This window comes from Colletotrichum tamarilloi, assembly GCF_030869305.1.
Source record: "Colletotrichum tamarilloi strain Tom-12 chromosome Unknown Scaffold_171.1, whole genome shotgun sequence".
In the NCBI taxonomy this organism is placed as follows: domain Eukaryota; kingdom Fungi; phylum Ascomycota; class Sordariomycetes; order Glomerellales; family Glomerellaceae; genus Colletotrichum; species Colletotrichum tamarilloi.
Genome location: NW_026849554.1, coordinates 43,388 through 62,931, shown reverse-complemented (window position 1 = coordinate 62,931; position 19,544 = coordinate 43,388). Strand labels below are relative to the sequence as shown.

At 51.3% G+C, this 19,544-nt stretch overlaps 8 protein-coding genes across 8 annotated transcripts; 6 read left to right on the top strand and 2 right to left on the bottom strand.

Moving 5' to 3' along the window:
* Positions 1 to 587: 587 nt before the first annotated feature.
* Positions 588 to 1,242, top strand: CTAM01_15656 (uncharacterized protein; the record flags this gene model as incomplete). The annotated part of the gene is made up of 2 exons (XM_060531651.1): positions 588 to 809; positions 865 to 1,242. The coding sequence occupies 2 exons, from the start codon at positions 588 to 590 to the stop codon at positions 1,240 to 1,242; spliced, it is 600 nt and encodes a 199-aa protein (XP_060373789.1).
* A 978-nt stretch (positions 1,243 to 2,220) lies between these two features.
* On the bottom strand, positions 2,221 to 4,018 carry CTAM01_15655 (murein transglycosylase; the record flags this gene model as incomplete). Its single annotated transcript, XM_060531650.1, has 7 exons — positions 2,221 to 2,306; positions 2,359 to 2,664; positions 2,724 to 2,937; positions 2,987 to 3,121; positions 3,179 to 3,386; positions 3,454 to 3,532; positions 3,580 to 4,018. 7 exons carry the CDS (start codon positions 4,016 to 4,018, stop codon positions 2,221 to 2,223), a joined length of 1,467 nt encoding a protein of 488 aa, XP_060373788.1.
* A 1,114-nt stretch (positions 4,019 to 5,132) lies between these two features.
* Positions 5,133 to 6,611, top strand: CTAM01_15654 (uncharacterized protein; the record flags this gene model as incomplete). Its single annotated transcript, XM_060531649.1, has 1 exon — positions 5,133 to 6,611. One exon carries the CDS (start codon positions 5,133 to 5,135, stop codon positions 6,609 to 6,611), a length of 1,479 nt encoding a protein of 492 aa, XP_060373787.1.
* Positions 6,612 to 7,597: 986 nt separating this feature from the next.
* Positions 7,598 to 9,343, top strand: CTAM01_15653 (uncharacterized protein; the record flags this gene model as incomplete). The annotated part of the gene is made up of 1 exon (XM_060531648.1): positions 7,598 to 9,343. One exon carries the CDS (start codon positions 7,598 to 7,600, stop codon positions 9,341 to 9,343), a length of 1,746 nt encoding a protein of 581 aa, XP_060373786.1.
* Positions 9,344 to 9,634: 291 nt separating this feature from the next.
* CTAM01_15652 (cytochrome P450 oxidoreductase) lies at positions 9,635 to 11,289 on the bottom strand (the record flags this gene model as incomplete). Its single annotated transcript, XM_060531647.1, has 2 exons — positions 9,635 to 11,115; positions 11,172 to 11,289. The coding sequence occupies 2 exons, from the start codon at positions 11,287 to 11,289 to the stop codon at positions 9,635 to 9,637; spliced, it is 1,599 nt and encodes a 532-aa protein (XP_060373785.1).
* Positions 11,290 to 11,840: 551 nt separating this feature from the next.
* CTAM01_15651 (uncharacterized protein) lies at positions 11,841 to 12,128 on the top strand (the record flags this gene model as incomplete). The annotated part of the gene is made up of 1 exon (XM_060531646.1): positions 11,841 to 12,128. A coding segment is annotated over one exon (288 nt), but the record flags the coding sequence as incomplete, so codon positions are not given.
* A 476-nt stretch (positions 12,129 to 12,604) lies between these two features.
* CTAM01_15650 (NADP/FAD dependent oxidoreductase) lies at positions 12,605 to 14,802 on the top strand (the record flags this gene model as incomplete). Its single annotated transcript, XM_060531645.1, has 2 exons — positions 12,605 to 12,853; positions 12,913 to 14,802. The coding sequence occupies 2 exons, from the start codon at positions 12,605 to 12,607 to the stop codon at positions 14,800 to 14,802; spliced, it is 2,139 nt and encodes a 712-aa protein (XP_060373783.1).
* Positions 14,803 to 17,483: 2,681 nt separating this feature from the next.
* On the top strand, positions 17,484 to 19,413 carry CTAM01_15649 (myo-inositol transporter; the record flags this gene model as incomplete). Its single annotated transcript, XM_060531644.1, has 5 exons — positions 17,484 to 17,682; positions 17,770 to 18,065; positions 18,158 to 18,593; positions 18,674 to 18,864; positions 18,943 to 19,413. 5 exons carry the CDS (start codon positions 17,484 to 17,486, stop codon positions 19,411 to 19,413), a joined length of 1,593 nt encoding a protein of 530 aa, XP_060373782.1.
* Positions 19,414 to 19,544: the final 131 nt, after the last annotated feature.

Here is a 19,544-nt window from a genome sequence, read left to right as displayed (position 1 = left end):
CGATCCCAATACGAAGTTCGCGAACATCAGGGATATCCATCGGGCTCAAATCGAAGCGGGTGAAAAGGAGGTTATCACGGCTGAATCCAGCGACTCTGAATGCCCTAGTGAGGCTGGCAGCTGTATTGTAGTGGGTGTGGTTGAGGATCAATAGTTAATAGTAATGAGGAGGTTGGGTTGTGATCCCATCGTTTTTGTGGTGCCAGAAACAGGGGGGTGCCAGGAAGTGGGTATGTTGACTTAACGCTTCCGGCCGGAAGAGGGCAGTGATCCCATTCGTTCGGAGCGTGGGCGTGCCAAGGTCGAGTCAGTCTCTTGGAACACCGCTCCGCCTTGCTGGTGCGGGCTTAGATCGCGGTACACAGTCTTCTTCATTAACGCAATTAAGTCGGGCCACCTCTCATGACGACTTCGGCTGACATTTACGGATGTAACCAGACATCAGGTAGTGCCCGCTCGTACCCATCGAATTAATTCTCCGGATCTTGCCAATCTATATAGAGGTAGCCTGCCGCTGACACCTAGTCTATTGACACTGATATTGCTCTCGTGCATTTGACTGATACCAAATTGCAAAAACACATCATATGCAATCGAGTAATATGTCACTCCGAACTCTCTTCCGCGGTGCGATACACGTCATCCGATTCTTTCAGATGGCAAACCTCTCATTTACCACGTATACAATATGTTACGCGGCATGGCTACGAAGTCAGGAGTACCGCAACGTTATAAAGTATCATGACGTGTCGAATCAAACATTCCTTGACATGAAGGAAGCCGCTATGATCATAGCAGTTAGTAACTGTGTCCCCAGTGGTAGACTCCACAAGTAATGGACGACGCTAACGTCGACTTCGGCAGTGCGCTGCCCTGGGTATCGAGGTCTTCATCAACTCAGACTTTAACAAACCATCGGATCCACGTTTGTCGATAATGAGCCTTGCTGCTTACTCAATGGGTCTCTGCTTCTACGCCACCATGCCGGCGGCTCGACAATACTTGACGCATAATGGTGTGTTAACGGACCCTGGTAACTATGTCGACTTTTCAAAACTCGACACTGCGTTATGGCGGACCTCATTGGCGTATGGGATGGTTACGTGGTACGTGTCTCTGTTTCTGGGTGACATGGGGGTCAAAACTTCTGACTATTGCTGTTCAGGGCCTCGAGCGTGGTGTTCGTACTGTCCACAGTTGTGGATCGAGCAGAAAGAGCCATTTTACAGAAGTCTGGCATAAGTGGTGTGGGACTGGATGAAATGGATCTAACCTTTCTTTCGCATGATCTCAAGTTAGACACTGGATCTCCTGTATGAACAAGATATGGTTCCTCCGGGATTTAGGACATATCAATGTCATCCCTTGCTTCTCTCGAGTGCTATTCGCATCAGCATGCTTGATTAGATCCAAGATACCCACGCACTGCTATCGAATAAATACAGAAACTTTGTTCGATCGTCCCACCACCTTGTTCCATCCTGTTTTGATAAGAGGTTTGGGCTCTTTGGAAGAGTCCAACTAGATTTTTATGTCTGTTCAGCTGCAAAAAAGATTTGGACCAATGGCTGGGCTGTCCCGTATTCGCACCAAAAGATACGCGACAGATCCTTGCTCATCCGAGGTGACGGCCAACTTGATTTTGTAGGAGCATGTCTGAACTAAACATTGCGCCAACAGTACGTTCCAGGAAATTGTTACAGATATGCTGCTTGACTCAAATCCTCCTGCCTAGGTAGAAGAACTTTCGATGCTGTCTCGACCTTCACTGGCATTACTTAATTACTTTGACACGATAGCCTTGGTATGCTTTTCATCATCATCGCGAGGTCCTTCCTAGCAAAGACTTAATTGTCTCTTGCTAGGCTCCTGATGAGACTACATGTATCGATACTACCGTGAAGTTGATTAGGACTCAGGTTGTACTCAAAGTGGACTTTTCGAATTTATAGCACCTGCGAGTTGCTGTAGGGATGAACCATGGCGAGGCAAGGAAGATAACTTTTCACAATGACTAAAGAGGAGGTGCGATGATTGGGATTATATGCTTCTAGAGATCTGTCCAAATTTAGACATAGGCATACATAACAAAATATTAATAGTATGTCCAAGGGCTACTATTAGCTACATCTTGACGGTGACTCAAGGCGTGAAGAGTCTGATTAGAACCTAAAATCATGGTTTTACGGTTATGATATGTTGCAAGAGGAGCCACATTTCTCAGAATGACCCCCAATAATGCTTGTCATAATCGCCTTCGGGCTTCCAAAGCGGTGCCGGAGTATAGACCGGAATGGGGACGTCGGCTACTGGATGTTAGCGGAAAGCAGCGGGTGATGGCATTCAGTTTCGACTTACTTCCATATCCGGTATTTGGCAAGGCCCAAGTTGGCGACGGAGGGGCCGTCCAACCTGTCGGTGATGCCGTGATAGTATAGGTACTGGTGTAGGGTGCAGGTGACGCCTTAGCTGCAAGTGATTTGATACCGTTGCCCGTCCCATAAGAGTTATCTCCGGCGCCAAAGATGTTGCTAATTTTATTGACGACGCTGGTACCAGACTCTGTCCAGAGACTGAATTCCTCAACAGTAACATTTGTAGCATATGTCAGGTCATTAGCGATCAGATACAAAGGTGGCCGCTTAGCACCATCGGCGACGGAACCTAGGTTCCTACTCTTAGCAATGATCAATCCCGCGTCAGATTACGACATAAAGGCTTACCGGAGAAGTTGCGGAAGACGAGATTGCTCAGAGCAACAGCACCGGTATCTGGCTCAAATGTGTTTTGCCAATATTGGTTGACGTCCAACCCATAGAGAGATGCCTTGGAGCGAAAGTTTTCGAATGTCACGTTTGTGACATACCCTGAGCCTCCAGGGTATGTCTTGATGAATGCGATGTTGTTTCCCTGAATGATGCTGATGTTGCGTGCATGCTGCTCAATTTTAGTAGGCATAACCGGAAACGACTGATATGATCCTTACGATGTTGGCGATGGAAGCAGAGACATTCAAACTGCCGATAGAGATTCCAGATCCTGCTTGGTTGCAGACCAAATTCTCTACCAAAGCATGGTTAGAAGGACTCTTGACGGAAACGCACTCGTCTCGGTTGGTGACCTAGCAGCGAGTCAACATTGGCGATTGACTCGAAACCGAATCGTGCAGGACATGTACCTCAATGTCGTGGATCCAGTAATTCGTGCCCACTACGTCGACACCATCATATGAGCCAAGGTTAGCGCCTCGGATTGTTAGGTGGTAAACCTCAAGGTTGACAGCAAAATCGAAGACAATATGAAACTTAGGACTGTCAACCAGAATAAGATCATGGACTGCAGTGTTGGTGGGAGAAATCAGGCGGATCAGTCGGGGACGGAAAGTGCTGCGAGTCGTTAGCAAATGCTATTCATATCAATCATCGTGAATGGGTGGTTGATTGAATTCCGTACTTGGCGAGGTTTCTATACAGGTAGCCTTGACCCTGAATGGCACCCTTCCCATTCTTGGAGTAAAACTCGAAGTCGACGGCTACCAGTGTTAGTCACTCTCACGACATGAGAGGAGAAGAAACGTACGATTGATGATTGTGATACCGTTCTGCAGAAATTGGCCATCGCCTTCGCCGTTGATGGTTGCGTTCAGCGGCCCAACTCCAGCGAAGCCTTGCAAGATCAACTCACGATCAACAGTCCAGTTGCCGCCATACGCTAGGGTAATGAGACCGTCGAGTTGAAAAGCCCAGTTGGTTCCATTCGACAGAATCACCGTGCGCTTGATCAGGTACTGGCCATCAGGGACAATGAGCCGGCTTCCCGCGTGAGGTAGGACGCATGTCTTGAAAGCTTTCTCTATGGCATCAGCGGCGTCTGTGGAGTTATCGTTAACTGCCCCGTAGTTCAGGATATTACACTCTGTTGTTTTCTGGCTCAAACTTGTGGTTGGTCCGACCGCACCAGTAAGCTGAGCTGCCGCCCGCCATGCTGAGACGAAGCCTAAGAAGTAAGTGGCTTTCATTGTCTGATCTCGCTATGATAGAGTAATCCTATGTAGAATGCTCTTTATTTTCAACTATTAAAAAGGTGAAACGCGAGCATTAAATACAAACAGAACGTCTCTTTAACTCTGTTTATCTTGATGAAGAAAGACAATCCTTCAATTCAAATCACGACATTTGATGACCCTATTCACAATACGCTGATAGATGGGCTCTATCGGATGAGCTTGCCGATCAGGATCTTGAAGCTCGCTTGGAGCCTGAGAAATAGTAAGCAGCCGAGTATTGACTCATGAGGGAAATTCCCCTCCTCGTGATGTCGAAGTTAATGGTATCGCGGAAAGATCTAGGGCATCCCGAAGCCCCGCCTGACAGCCTTTCGGGCTTTCGTCTAGTTGTAGACTAGACCATTTTCAAGGAAGTTGACTAGAGCTTGTCTGCTTCAGGTGAATGCCATCAATATGTGGCCTTGACGGCTGGGGTCAAAGCTGAGAAGTGAGGGATGAACATGCGTTCATCAAGTGAGGATACGATCCAATTATCCAGGCAACAGAGCTTTAGAAATGATACCAGAAAGTGTTGGTGAAATAAGCGTTCTACTAGCTTGGAAAAGGCATGGAGTCTGCAAGCAATTCCCAAAACTGCCAAGCTAATGTTGCCCCCTGTGATTGCGTGATCAAGTCAACTCTCGACCGGCTTATCCCCAAGCTTCCGAAGCTATTGTAGGACATAACTCACGGTATTGGTGGAATTTGAGCTGTCACTTGCCGACATCCGACAATGAATATTGTCGTGAAAGAATTCGAGTGGGACCGTACTTTAAGTTTGTAATGTGGGTTGTCATGATGCCTCACTCTGAGGAGAGACACGATGTGTGGCGGCCGGGAAACCGGCATCTCGAGTACTTTTGCCTCGGGTACAACAAGATAAGAACGGTAAGGGTATCATTATATGTGAAGACGTCATAATCCTGAATTTCACATCATTCGTATGCGTTCGAACTGACATCGTGGGCGTCTCTTGCGAGACAACACTTCTTTGTCTTGTGCAACTCCAAGCTACTTCGCAGGCTGCATCTGATCCTCCCGTCCTCAACAAGCCCAGCTTCAACTCTTGGTCATTTTGCTCACAAAAATGGCGCCAAGAAATGTTCTCTTGCTCGTCGCAGACGACTTGGGCAAACAGCTCGGCTGCTACGGCTGTACTTACATTAAAACACCAAGCATCGATAAACTCGCCGCCGAAGGCACCAGATTCGACAATGCTTTTGCAAGCACCGCATCCTGCAGTGGAAGTCGCTCAACCATTTACACCGGACTTCATACTCACCAGAACGGCCAGTACGGACTCAACAGTGGCAAGCATCACTTCATGACGTTTGATCACATCGAGTCCGGTCCTGCTCTGCTCGCCAAGAACGGGGTTCGTACCGGAATTATCGGAAAGGTCCACGTCGGGCCTGATGCCGTATATCCCTGGGAATGGCGGGCCGAGAGCTTGACGCGAGATGTATGGTGGTCCTCTCAGCGTGCGGCAGAGTTCTTCAGTGCCTCCAAGGAAGATGGTCGGCCATTTGTACTCACAGTCGGATACCATGATCCTCACCGCGACCGCACGCGTGGAGGTTTCGGCAATGATGAACCTGTCGACGAAAGAATCAAGAGTATTACGTACAGACCGGAGGACATGATCGTTCCTGGATTTCTGTCCGATACTCCCGGTGTGCGACAGGAGCTTGCGAGTTATGCAGAAGCCATCAGCCGTCTTGACCAAGGCGTTGGCATGATTCTTCGCGAGCTAGAAGAATCTGGCTATGCGAAGGACACCTTGGTCATTTTTATGAGCGACAATGGCCCTCCTTTCTTGAACTCCAAGACTACATTGTATGACGCTGGTATTCGGCTCCCTCTCATTGCTAGACTTCCAGGTTCAGCTTCATCCGTCAACCCGAATCTTGTATCTTATGTAGACGTTCTGCCTACAATCTTGGACTGGATCTTAGGCGATGCCTCAGGCGAAGCCAAGTCACAGCTTGCCGGTCGCTCATTCTTCGACATCGTCAACGAGAACCACGATCTCGCCGACTGGGATCATGTCTTTGGCTCTCACACATTCCATGAGTCCACCAACTATTGGCCAACACGTTACATCAGAACCAGGCGTTACAAGTATCACCGCAATATTGCCTGGAGGCTTGACTTTCCCTTCGCCAACGACATTTACGGCTCGCTGACATGGGAAGATATTCGAAATGCGGATCAGAATCCAAAAATGATCGGCGAGAGACAACTCAAGGACTACTTCTTCCGCCCTGCAGAAGAATTTTATGATTTGGTGAATGATCCCAACGAAGTCAAGAACTTGGCAAAGGACCTGGGCTATCAGGATGTGCTGAAGGAGCTACAAACGAGATTGGAAGACTGGCAGAGGAGGACGAACGACCCTTGGTTATTTCGAGACGGCATATCGGTTCTCCTTAACAAGCATCATCTTGATGCTGGTCTCGAAGTGCCTGATCAGTGGGACCTTGATGTTGAGCACCCTGAGACAAAGGGCAACAATGTACAGAAATATCAAAACCAGCCTTTTGGTATCACTGGCCCTAGATCCTGATAGAATTTCGCTGTCATCAAATAAAAGCCGTGATGTAAACTTTCCAATCGATTTTCTGATATTGTTTCTTTTTACCAGTAGTTTCTTGACAAAGGGCACGGCTCATTGAGGCTTGGCAGCTGATGCCTTGAGAGACATACCCTGCAACCTAAGTCCTGGCAAGTTGTCCCATTTCATGCAGGCTTCTGTAAGACAGAAGACATTCCAGGCGAAACGTGGAACTCCCCGCCAGCAGTTCTCACCCAGACCCTGGAGCAGTGCTTACTGAAGTGAAAGTGCCTCGGCTCGATTCCTGGCAAGGGGACGTTGAAGGTGACATCGGCGCAGATCTTGTACCATACAGCTGGTATCCCAGAGACAAGAAATATCATTCTCTAAACAGTCTAGCATACCGTTATCACCTGAAAGATGGATCCGGCGCGAAGGATTAGGCACATACGAAAGCAACCACCAAAGGTCTCGATGCTCACACAAACTGGAAGATTTGTGGTTGGTCAGATGCTCCCGACCACGCGGTTCGCCAAGATGGAAAGAGACAATCTCCCGAGCCTTGCCAAGCACTTAATCGTTTGTGGTAGACAAGGGTGCCTGAAGGATTGCTAGGCCGGTGTGTTCACCATCTTTCCCCATTATGTCGTGATGGTCTGCGGATGATCATTGCCGAAAGACCTACCAAAAGCTTATCTTCACAGTAAAGTCTTGGCAGGGCATGGGTTCTGCACCTTGACAAGGGAATGTAATGATACGAGCGGTTATTTCCAGTAAGGAAATGTACCTGAAGAAGGAAATCACGTCGAGTTGGTTGTCGATGGTGTGCGACCTCGGTGTTCATTGTGCCGTTTTTCGCAAAATGTCACAGCGATCCAACACCATGTATATCAATCCTTCGGAATTCCAGCGATGGTGATGGTTTTGGAAAGAGTAGGCCCTGATAATCTTTGCTAACAAGTTTTCGGATCAGCTGAATCGTTCTTTAAGCTGCAGCCATGACTTCGCAGAAGCCTCCAGTCATTGAAGTCCCCTCAGACGGGGAGAGGGTCTCATCAGGTGTGCACGACATCGATACGAAGACCCCCTCTTTCGAGATTGACTCGCCCAAAGACGAGGTCAGCGACTTGGCCGAACCCCAAGATACGACCAAAAATGTCGGCTTTTGGGAAGCACTCACCCGTCGCAATGCGCCGCGAGATCTCGATGCTATCGCAACAGAGCGAAGCGTGTTTGACGATCCCAGCTTGGCGCCCTTCTACCAGCCCCCACCAGAGTACGAGAACGTCCATCGCTTTGATCCAAAGGAGCGATGGACACATCGCGAAGAACGTTCTGTCCGCCGAAAGACAGACTTCAAGATCTTTGCCTGGATTTTGGTCATGTTTTTCGGTCTCAATATCGACAGAGGCAATCTCGGCAATGCTGCGGCAGATAATCTCCTCAAGGACCTGCATATCAACACCAACGACTACAATAACGCCCAGAACATGTATCGTATTGGATTTCTGATTGCTGAAGTTCCGTCTCAAATGATTGGAAAAAGGCTTGGACCTGATCGATGGATCCCCGTCCAGATTATGCTCTGGAGTCTGGCGTCCGGAGGTCAGTTCTTCATGCACAACCGGGCTGGCTTCTTCGCCTGCCGGTTCTTTATCGGTCTCTTCATGGGTGGCTTCATTCCGGACTCCATTCTGTACCTGTCTTACTTTTACAAGAAGACTGAGATGCCCATTCGCCTGGCCCTCTTCTGGTTCGTCGACTCCATGTCCGGTGTCATAGCATCCTTCATGGCCTATGGAATCCTGCACTTGCGCGGCGTTGCAGGGAAGGAAGGATGGCGATGGCTCTTCCTAATCGAGGCTCTTGTTAGTTTCGTCATCGGCGCTGCCAGCTTTCTCTTCCTAGTCCCCGGCCCGACGCAGACGAAAACGTGGTGGAACCCCAAAGGCTACTTCAACGAGCGCGAGGAGAAGATCATCGTCAATCGGGTTCTCCGTGACGACCCTTCTAAGAGCGACATGCATAATCGAGAATCGCTATCTCTGGGCATGCTCTGGAAGAGTCTGAAGGATTACGACCTGTGGCCGGTGTACCTCATTGGCATCCTCTTTGAGATTCCTACTGCGCCGCCAAAGACGTACCTCACGCTGTCTCTCAAGGCTCTCGGCTTCAGTACCTTCAACGTTACTCTGCTCGCAATCCCTGTCACTGTCTTCGCAGCGGTAAACATGTTGTGGGTTACGTTCCTTACTGAAAGGTTCCATCAAATCGCCATCATCGGCCTGCTCTCGCAGGTTTGGGTATTGCCGCTGCTCATCGTCGAATACACTTCCATCGAGAGCCTGTCGCCGTGGGCGCAGTATGCCGTTACTTTCATGATTCTTGGCCAGCCGTCTACACACGCCGCGCACGTCGGATGGTGTTCTAGACTTTCGAACGCCGTTAGGACCAGAGCTATCAGTGCTGCGCTCTACAACATCACCATTCAGCTGTCCGGAATCGCCTCGTCGAATATCTATCGAGAGGATGATAAACCTCATTACCACCGAGGTAATAAGAACTTGATCGCAATCACTGTGGCAACGATATTTGCGTATGCTTTTGCCAAGACATACTACACTCTTCGCAACAAGTCCAAGAGGACGAAATGGAACAGCATGTCGGAAGAGGAGAAGACGGCGTATCTGGCTAATACTAGCGACGAAGGAAACAAGCGTTTAGATTTCTTCTTCGACAGCTAAGTCTTGACGGCTACCCGCCCCCGCCCGACAGGTTCTGCATAGAGTTTGGTTTCGATCATAGGATTTGCATGAAGGCGCAATGCCAGTCGATGGGGTTGAAATATCTATCACACTCAATAATACCTGCTTAGCACCACTTCCATTCAATTGCAAACAATTTTACACCCGTAACGAGACAGAAACTCTTGATCCATACGCTCAGTTTACAACTCCTAAAGTTGATTGATATTTATCACGCCAACGCCAAATACACTACCATAAGTCGTAAAATCTAAGTCCTCTTTTGGGAATCTAGTGTGCCTCGACCTCCTCCAACTGCCGCCTCCAAACTTTGACGGGCATCTCCCCTAGCAACCAGTTCATCGTCTCCTCACGCGCCATCTCGAAGTCCCGCGGCAGAGCAAACTCGTACCTGTGCACGACCGAAGCCAAGAGCACAGCCTGCTCCAAGTATGAAATGTTGCGGCCGATGCATCCTCTCGCGCCGGCGGAGAAGGCCAAGAAGTACGGCTGCAGCTCCTTGCCCTTGTCGCCAAGCCACCTGTCCGGCACGTACTTATCGGCGTCGGGGAAGACGGTCTCGTCGCGGTGGGCGACGACACCCGACATGCTGACAGTAGTATTGCCTGGCACCCACTCGCCCATGATGTACATGCCTTCCGGGGGCGTCTTGCGAGGTAGGCCTTGCGGTGTGGGAGGGAAAAGGCGGAGGGACTCGTCGAGGCAGGCGCGGAGGTAGGGGAGGTGCTTCACCTTGTCGTAAGGTGCGACAATCTCATCTGCGTCAAGGACGCTGTCAACTTCTTCACGGAGAAGCTGTAGGTATTTCGGGTTCTTGAGGAGCTGGTAAAGCACGTTTGTGACGGCGATGGCGGTGGTCACGCTGCCAGCGTTCATCATGATGTTGATCTCTGCGACGATTTCGCCCCACTCAAGGTTGTTGGCCTCGCCGTTCTTGTTCTCCATCAGAGCCTGAAAAAAGTCATCAAGCTTCTCGTCGCCCTTGTTGTAACGCTGAAGGCGCTTGTGGGCGAGCTCGAGCACGATGCCGTCCCAGCCCTTGGATGCCTCGGTCATTTGGCGGTAGCGGGGGATGATGTTGGAGAGCTTGTCAATGAGCTTGTAGTTGTCGTAGCTCCAGACGAGGAGGGACTGTTTCCGGGCAGTGGGGTAGAGCGAGTCGCGGAGGGGGACCTCCCAGGTTGAGCCGTCTTTACGGCGGGCGAGAACACGGTCGTGGCCGCGGTCAAGCAGGCCGAGACGCTCGGAGAGACCAATGTCGGCGATGGCGTCGAGGGTGAAGAAGTTGCCCCATTTGCGGTAGTCGACGGTCAAATCCTCTGGCTTGGGGAACATTTGGCCCTTGGGGAGGGGGTCGGTGCAGCGCTGGTCGAGTTGCTTGAACAGTCTCTCGACCTTGTCTGCGACCTTGTGTTCCCATCCCTCGAGGTTCTTCAGGGCGTAGGCGGAGGACAAGACCTTACGCTTCTTTGCGTGGTCATGTTTGTCGACCACATCGGCGAGGTGGTAGTGGGATCCGGCCGTGAGGACGTAGGACTCATCCTTGATGCAAGGGGTTCCATGACCGTAGATGTCCTTGATGGCGCGGACATCACTGAAAGAGAGGGTATTGGGACCAGTGCGGAGGATCGGGCCCTTCTCCCGGTGGAGGTTGACGAGATGAGTTGATCGAGCACCGGTGCGGGCGAGGATCATGAAGGGAATGTTGTATACGCCGGAAAATGTACTCAAGTTTTCAAACTTGCGCATGCCTGAGCCATGTTATTAGTGGCTGCGAATAATGGGCCCAGGGCTGAAGGAAGCTCACCTTTTGTGTCCTTGAAGTATACGAACATTGGGTAAACGATGAAATAAGACAGGGCAACGAAGAGAAAGCCCGCGGCATATGGCGCCTGCGAGGAGGAAGAGAATGTTTCGAGTGTCATGTTGCTAGCTAGATCCCAAGAGATCTTGTGGGATAAAAAGGCAAACAGTGGGTTCGAAGAATGAAGAGCTTTTGATCAGGGCCTACTCTATGCTGCTGAAAGAAAGGAAGTCGTCTTCAACTAAATAACCATCCGCGTAGTGGAACACTAATCAGCCACAGAAGTCACGAGAATGGATAAAATCGAGCGTAAATCAATGCCCACTTGGTTTGGCCCGGCTTTCAAGAAAGGAAAATCTCGCCGCGACATCACATTCGCTCGCGGCTTGCAACCGATAGCCCATCCCTCCATTAGCTACGACATATTCTCCGCACCTCTGCACGTCACAAACCTCAGCCTGCCCCCCATTTCGTCTGAGCTGTCAATAAGAATAGCTCATGAGACTTTCAGAGGATCCCGGATAGGAAAGAGGGGCGCGAAGCCGGGGACGGCGGGCGGGTTCTGCCCAAGGCTGGGACAGGGACGGGACTAACTCGCTCAGACCAAGACAAGCAGAAGCCAAGTCCCGCGGGGAAAACGCAGTGTGCAACATACGCATGGCTGATGGGTAACTGCTGCACCGTTGGTTAGTTCTGCATTGTAGTGACAGATCTTGGGGTTATCTCGGGGTCCGTCACATACCTTCCACAGAATCCTTACGCGGGAGAGATAAAATCTTCCTGCTGGGCTGGACCCGCGATCTGAGGGGTTCTCGTCTGGATGCGGCAACTTTCACCGCGGGAGAGACCTCAAAGTCGAAATGGGGCATGCCAAGAGGCACTCGGTGTTCCAGCCGACGATGGCGGAGGCATCAAGAGGCTGGGGCGAAGTTTGGGGAAATACGGGGTCCTCTTCGGTAATCTCGCAGTTTGTTGGATGGACATCTCGATCCCGCGGGATAAGTCGCCTATATTAGTTTAGACTGCATCACATTTCGCCCTGCCAGCTGTGCCAGCTTGCTTCTTCGTGTTCCCTCCCCGCGGGGAAGTGGATTCGTTCCCCAACTTTCTCTATTCCAAAATCTGCGTCCGTCTCAAGTTGGCAATGCTCCCCGCACCTTGTGGGGGCGGCGACTTGCCTCTTAGAGTTGGTTTAGGAAATTCTTTGGCGCAATGCAGGTTGACGGCACTAGGTGTGTTGGTAGCTGTAGTTCACATGTTGTACGGTTTAGGAATCTTCCACGATACTCAGAAGAAGTCTCGGGTCGCATTTAACATCTTGAAACTCGCCGTTCTCTTGCCACAGAGATAGAACTTGGGCAAGCTCATTGAGACTGTATCATATTCGACGCTGGCAGTTCAATCACCTTCATTGCGCTTCTGATTCTCATCTCATCATGTCTCTTCCAGTTGCTCTGCCAGAGAGCACGCTGAAGCTCCTCAGCCAGCTCGCGCCAGGAACAGTCGCAGATACAGCCGCTCTTGCTGCTGCCGGTCTTCTGTCTGCCGCATATGTCCTGCGCGGATACGCCTGGGACAGGCCGGATCCGTACAACTACATCTGGTACGAGAAGCCTCAACAAGGCGCCGACGGCAATGCCGCGAACAAGAAGTCAAAGAACATTGCTGAGAGGCTAGAAGAGCTCGTAAGTCAAGCCGGAACTCCTCTTCTTGCTCTATCTTTTACTGACAGTCTCATGTCCAGGGCAAAGATGTCGTCGTCTTCTGGGGCTCGCAATCCGGCACCGCAGAGGGCTTCGCGAACCGCCTCGCTCGCGAGCTGCACCAGCGCTTCCATCTCAACACCATGTCAGCAGACCTCTCAGACTACGACGCCGACACCATCACACAAATTCCCCAGACTAAGCTGGCCATCTTCATCATCTCCACCTATGGCGAGGGAGACCCCAGCGATAACGCCAGCTTGTTCTGGGACTGGTTGACCAAGCTGCAAGACAAGCCCCTTACATCGCTGCGCTACGCAGCCTTTGGTCTGGGCAACAGCAATTACAGATACTACAACAAGGTCGTCGACGTCGTCGATAAGGCCCTGGTAGACTGTGGCGCCTCGCGATTGGCGCCCGTCGGCCGCGCAGACGATGCGGTCGGGGCTACAGAGGAGGACTTCCTTTCATGGAAGGATGACTTGCACAAGGTCTTCCGCGATGAACTGAAGCTGCAGGAACACGAAGTTGTTCACGAGCCGTCGCTGGCCGTCGTCGAGGATGGGTCCCTGGAGCCGCAGGATCTTCACATTGGCGAGCCAGTACACCTGATTGAGGGCTCTGGAAAGTCAACAGCAAACTCAGCCATCAAGGGCTTGAAGATCAAAAATGCGCGCAGCTTATTCTCCTCTCCTGGACGCAGCTGTCTTCATCTGGACCTCGATCTAGGAAACAGCTCCCAAATCACATACAAGACCGGCGATCATCTTGCCGTCTGGCCCATCAACCCCGACCAAGAAGTTGAGCGTCTCCTTAATGTGCTCGGTCTTTCAGAGCGCAGAAGCATCCCTATCAGCATTAACGCCCTTGACGCCGCCGTTAAGGTCAGAATTCCCACGCCGACGAATGTCGAGACATTGTTCAGATACTACCTCGAGATCTGCGCCGCAGTTCCCAGAGATGCCGTCCGAGGCCTTGCACAGTTTGCGCCCTCTCCCGCATCAAAGGAAATTCTACTGAACCTAGGACGAGACAAGGATAACTACGCCGCTTTCCTCGCATCGAATCATCTGACCATCGGCAAGCTTCTGGAATACGCAGCCAAGGCCGATGGCAACGCGACATCGTCTGCATGGTCGGGAATTCCCCTGTCATACCTCATCGAGACCTTGCCTAGATCCCAGCCGCGTTACTACTCCATTTCTTCTTCTAGCGTCGTTTCTCCCAAGGCACCCAGCATCACCGTTGCCGTATCTGATACCCCCTTGTCCGCTTCCCCAACCACAGCCATCCCTGGTCTGACGACGAACTACCTTCAGTCGCTCTCCAACTCGCTGCAAGACTCGCAGGCAACGCAACAGACCGAGGGTCTCAGCTATGCCCTGTCAGGCCCCTCGAACGCACTTGAGGGCGGCCTTGTTTACGCTCACATCCGCCGCTCCAAGTTCAAGCTTCCCATGCTCTCCTCGCACCCACTCGTCATGGTCGCTGCTGGCACGGGTCTGGCACCGTTCCGGGCCTTTATCATGGAACGTCTCCGCCTACAGTCTGTCGGTAAGGACATCGGGCAGATGATCCTCTTCTTCGGATGTCAGCGCCCCGACGACGACTACATCTATAAGGAGGAGCTCGAGCAGATGGAGAAGGACCTCGGTGGCAAGCTCAAGATCGTGACGGCCTTCTCACGGCAAGAGGGCGCGAAGAAGACATACGTCCAGGACAGGGTACGTCAGTTGGGCGCCGAGGTTTTGGGGCTTTTGGAGGAGAGTGCCAGTTTGTACATGTGCGGACGGGCGAGCATGGCTAGGGAGGTCGGAAAAACTTTGGGTGATATTGTGAGGGCGGATAAGGGCTGGAGTGATGCCCAAGTCAAGGACTGGAGCGAAGGACTCAAGAGAAATCGCAAGTGGCAAGAAGACGTTTGGGGATAGATGTGGCTTGCTGTGGTCTTGTGAGAATGATTAGATTGGGAATTGCTATGATTTAGCGTTGCTTGCGACTTTGAAAGACAATGATAGATGTTTTGAGAAATGAAGAACTCCTCTTGATACACTACTTGTGCTCACATATCATTTCGACGCGACGATTTTTGGCACGTTTCTCAATGGACTATCCACACTCATGCGGAACCTATCGAATAAACCCCGATGTGCCAAGTGTTGAAAGTTGGGCTTTCTGTCATTTTTCAATACAGCGCACCTCAATGAATCATTATATGCCATCGCTTCATATCCTCGCCTTTTACTTGCCGAATTCAGCTTTTGACTATGTGAGGCCATGCTGCACGTAGTCTTCGTCACTAAGCGTATTTCGCGAATTTATTTCCCAATTGGACTTCCAAGGATATAAAAATACGATTTCCAATTCCGTTGGATCCCGAGTTTAACAAATCTCACCTAAAACAACCATGGTGATATGAGCCATGCTTGCGCGTAGGTTCACTCGAAGGGACCATGCAGTGTCACACACACCTCAACCCGGTGTTAAGTAACGCAGACCCGCCGCGGGACCTGCATGTCTAGCCATCTACATGAACTTCTTCCCAACTTCTTCAGGAGCAAGAATCATTCAAGTAGAGGTTGCGAAACTCCGAGAAGACGCTGTGGACTTGGCATGAAGCGGGATGCGCGCGATGCGAGAGATGGCCTCGGATATCTGTTGCTCTCGCAGCAAAAGTGAAGGCTGCCCGGCGACTTCTCAGCTTTTTCACTCGCAAGCCACCTAGCGACGAAGATGAACGGATGAAGGATGCTATTGCAGGTAGATGCCTACGTCAATACGCATCTCATCAATACTGGAGATGCAAAACGTGGTACTTCCCCACGTTTTCATAATCCGCGGGCACCAATTTGGTCCCAAAGTCCACTTTGACATGCCGGTTTCGAAACATGACAGGCGGAGATCGGACTGGGCGCTGGAGGCACTAGTCCCGCGACGTTCAAGTCGTGCGCTGAATCCGAGCTGAATCATAGTCACCAACTTGGGAAATACATATTCGCGACTCTTCATCAGTGATCAATCCCTACCGCTCCGTTGGTCATCATGCCGGCCGCGTGGAGGAATGTGGAACAAGCTTTGGCTATTGGTGTCCACACCATGTACAAATCCCGCGGAGTATGTTCCCTCTTTGAGGGGGTCAATCCCACACATGCGAGTGCCTGAGTCAGTGGAGACAGCTGCAATTGGCTAGGAAGATCAAGGCTGGGCTGCGAGCAACCTTCACTCCACCATCCCTTCTGCTCATCTACCGACGGCTCGAACCCGCGGGCTAAGCGTCTCTACTTTCTACGCAGTATCCGTACGGATACACTGCTGGACGTCCCGGCACTATTCGGCTGCGCACAATCCAATCGGAGTGTCAAGATTGATAATGAGTATTGGTAGCGGAGTTCACCCCGTGGAGTAACTTGCGTCAAAAACCCGGGGGAGAAGAGGAGTACGCCATCCGAGCCTGGGGCTCCCCACTGGGCCCCATCAGAACATTCCAACTTTCAACCGACAGCATGTTCTTCGTCTGGGGTATTGTTTTATCTGCAATATTTACAATGACATCACTCTTTGAAGAACCGGCTTAGACCCGCCTGCGGACCTGGGGTACACCGGCAGTAAACTGTATGGTCTTCGTCGATCGGAGGGCCTCGTGACTCTGTGAATCCTTTGAGGAATGTTCTGGAAATACGGCGGTTGTACTATTCACTGTAACGAGCCTCGTGGGCGGAAGTGAGATGTTCCCTAGAAATCAACAAAACCACTAGACGGTACCATGATTATGGCTCTCCCTTGAACCGACTGTAACACCAAACATGAGATAACTCACGGAAACAACGCTGACAGAAGACCAAGGTCGGCCGGAAATCAGGACCAAGAGAAACTAGTACTCAATCACCCCTGTATAAACACGTTAAAGTGATACCCGCGGGGCTTTTTTACTGCATTGGGGATGGTCTGCTGAGGGATTCCCCGCGTATCCCGCACCCGGAGGTACCCCAGACAACCCACCCCCGCAATTATCTCGACGTACGCTGCGGATACACACGCTCAACACTGATCAGGTGTTTGAGGAGAGAATCCCGCGAGATGGGAAATAAGGGGGCACTGATTGTGTCTGTTGTGTTTCTACCATGGACTCGGTATACGTCCCAAGGTAGTAAGGCTAGGCTAGCTGAAAGTTTCACGGGGAAAACATAGACTAAGAGACGCTGTGCCGGTTTCCGTCTGATTCAATGACTGGGCTGAACTCGGGGATTCAAACGAAGAAAAAAAAGCGCGTGCCTTCGAAGCTTCTCCTCATACCACGACTCTTTTGGGCAATTTAAGCCCGCGACTCCACCTTGGCGCGTGTCTACTTGCTTGCAATCCCCTTACAATTCCTAGTAGCCTTCCGTCGGCAAGATAGAGTCGTTGACTCGTTTTCTATATAACTACTAAGTCTGTTCTCTTTTTCTCGTCTGAATTTCTGCAGCCCAGCCTCCTCTTTGAGTTTCCCCAATCGGCCTCAGCCCTCATCCGATCCAACTCCCACCATCAATCAATATTTAAGCTTTTGCTTCCATTGAAGTGCTGTTGCTCATCTTCTCTATCGAGGTCGGCTCGAACTTGCAGTTGCTCGACAATGTCGCAAACCACGCCCGACTCCGAGAGCAAGGCTCTATCGAGGGAAGCTTCTCTCGATAAGATGAAGCTCGATGGAACTACATCTCACGTCGAGCAGACGCAGCACGTTGACTTTGACGATTCTATTGAGGATACCGAGCCGTCTAAGGCGGTGTGGCTGATCACCTTCACCGTCGCCATGGGCGGTTTCTTGTTTGGTGAGCCGCTCCCCAGCCCGAGCTGCAAGGATCGATCAAACCTACGGGAAGCGAATAGCTTTACTAATTGAATTTCGTGATGAATAGGTTACGACACCGGTGTGATCTCGGCCGTTCTCGTCAGTCTCAAAAGTGATCTCGGACACGAATTGGATTCGCACGAACAGGAGTTGATCACGTCCATTACATCTGGTGGCGCGTTGATCGGTGCCGTGATCGCTGGTCTTCCGGCCGATAGATACGGGCGAAAGCTCGGCATCTATATCGGCTGCGTTCTCTTCCTCGTCGGTACAATCATTCAAGCTGCTGCGTTCTCTGTGGCGCAAATGACCGTCGGACGCTTCGTTGTCGGTTTGGGAGTCGGTTCTGCGGCTATGATTATCGTAAGTGACCATGAAGCTCCCTTTTCTTGTCAGCAGCTCGTTCCAGGTTGCAGTCGTCGATGGGCTTCGATATCTGACTAACTGAACAATAGCCTCTCTACATTGGCGAGCTCGCACCCGCCAAACACCGCGGCCGCATGATCGCGTTCGACAACATGAGCGTAACTCTCGGGCAACTCATCTCCTACGCTCTCGGCGCCGGCTTTACAGAATTACCCCACGGATGGCGCTACATGGTCGCCGTCGGCGGCGTCCCGCCCATTATCCTCGCGTTCCTTCTGCCCATGTGCCCTGAGTCGCCCCGACAGCTCATCTCTCACGGAAAGCTCGAGGAGGCCACGCGCGTCATCAAGCGTGTCTACCCTCATGCGACGGAAGAACAGGTCAACGCCAAGATCGGACACATGACGTGGGTGGTCGAGGTGGAGGCACAGGCTACGTCTGGCTCGCTGTGGGACCGCTTCAAGGAGTTGCATGTTGTGCCTGCCAACTTCCGCGCCCTTGTTACCGCGTGCGCTATCATGGCCAGTAAGTTTTCTCGGATCTGCGTTCTCCTTACGAATACCGGGAAAAGGGCAACTTTATGAATAGGGACTGACATCGCTTAGTAAGTCAGCTTGGAGGCTTCAACACACTCATGTACTACAGCGCCCGTTTATTTGGGCTCGTTGGATTCGACAAGCCAGTCGCTGTGTCCATCGTCGTCGGTGCCACCAACTTTGTCTTCTCGCTGGTCAACCTGTTCATCATAGATAAACTCGGCCGACGTCGCATTCTCCTCGTCACGGTCGCCGGAATGGTAAGTCTCTCTTATTTCAAAACGCTGGGCTTCTCAGCAAGTCTGTGATCGCCTAAAAGCTAACTACTACTCCTCCAGTCCATCAGCATGGTTGTTGCCGCCATCGCCTTCCACTGGATCCCAGTTTCACCCGATCTCAAGATTCAGACCACCTCAGTAAACTGGGCCGGCATTCTTGTCCTCGTGACAATCATCGTCTACGTCGCCTGCTTCGCTGGCGGTGTCGCTACTATCGCCTGGGTCGGCACTGAGCTCCTGCCCCTTGAGGTCCGTGCCCTCGGCACCATGATGAACACAGTCACTTGCTGGGGCTGCAATATCATCATCGCATCTACTTTCCTGTCCATGATGAAGGGTATGACGCCTAGCGGTGCGTTTGGTTTCTACGCGGCAATCTGCTTCTTTGGATGGGTGTTTGTCGTCTTCTGTTATCCCGAGGCCAACGGCTTGCCGCTCGAGGAGGTCAGGCAGATCTTCTCTACCGGGTTTGGTGTCAAGAAGGCGAATGAGTTGCAAAGACTTCGCAAGATGGGGGCTGGCTCGGCTTAAGTCCTTCTTAGAAAGGTTTAGCCTCTTCATTGAACGTATTGTTGCGTACAGCCAAGCGACGATTGCATAATGAGGCATGATTAATAAATCTATCAGAAACTTTGAGTTGACGGTCATTATGATGATGTAAA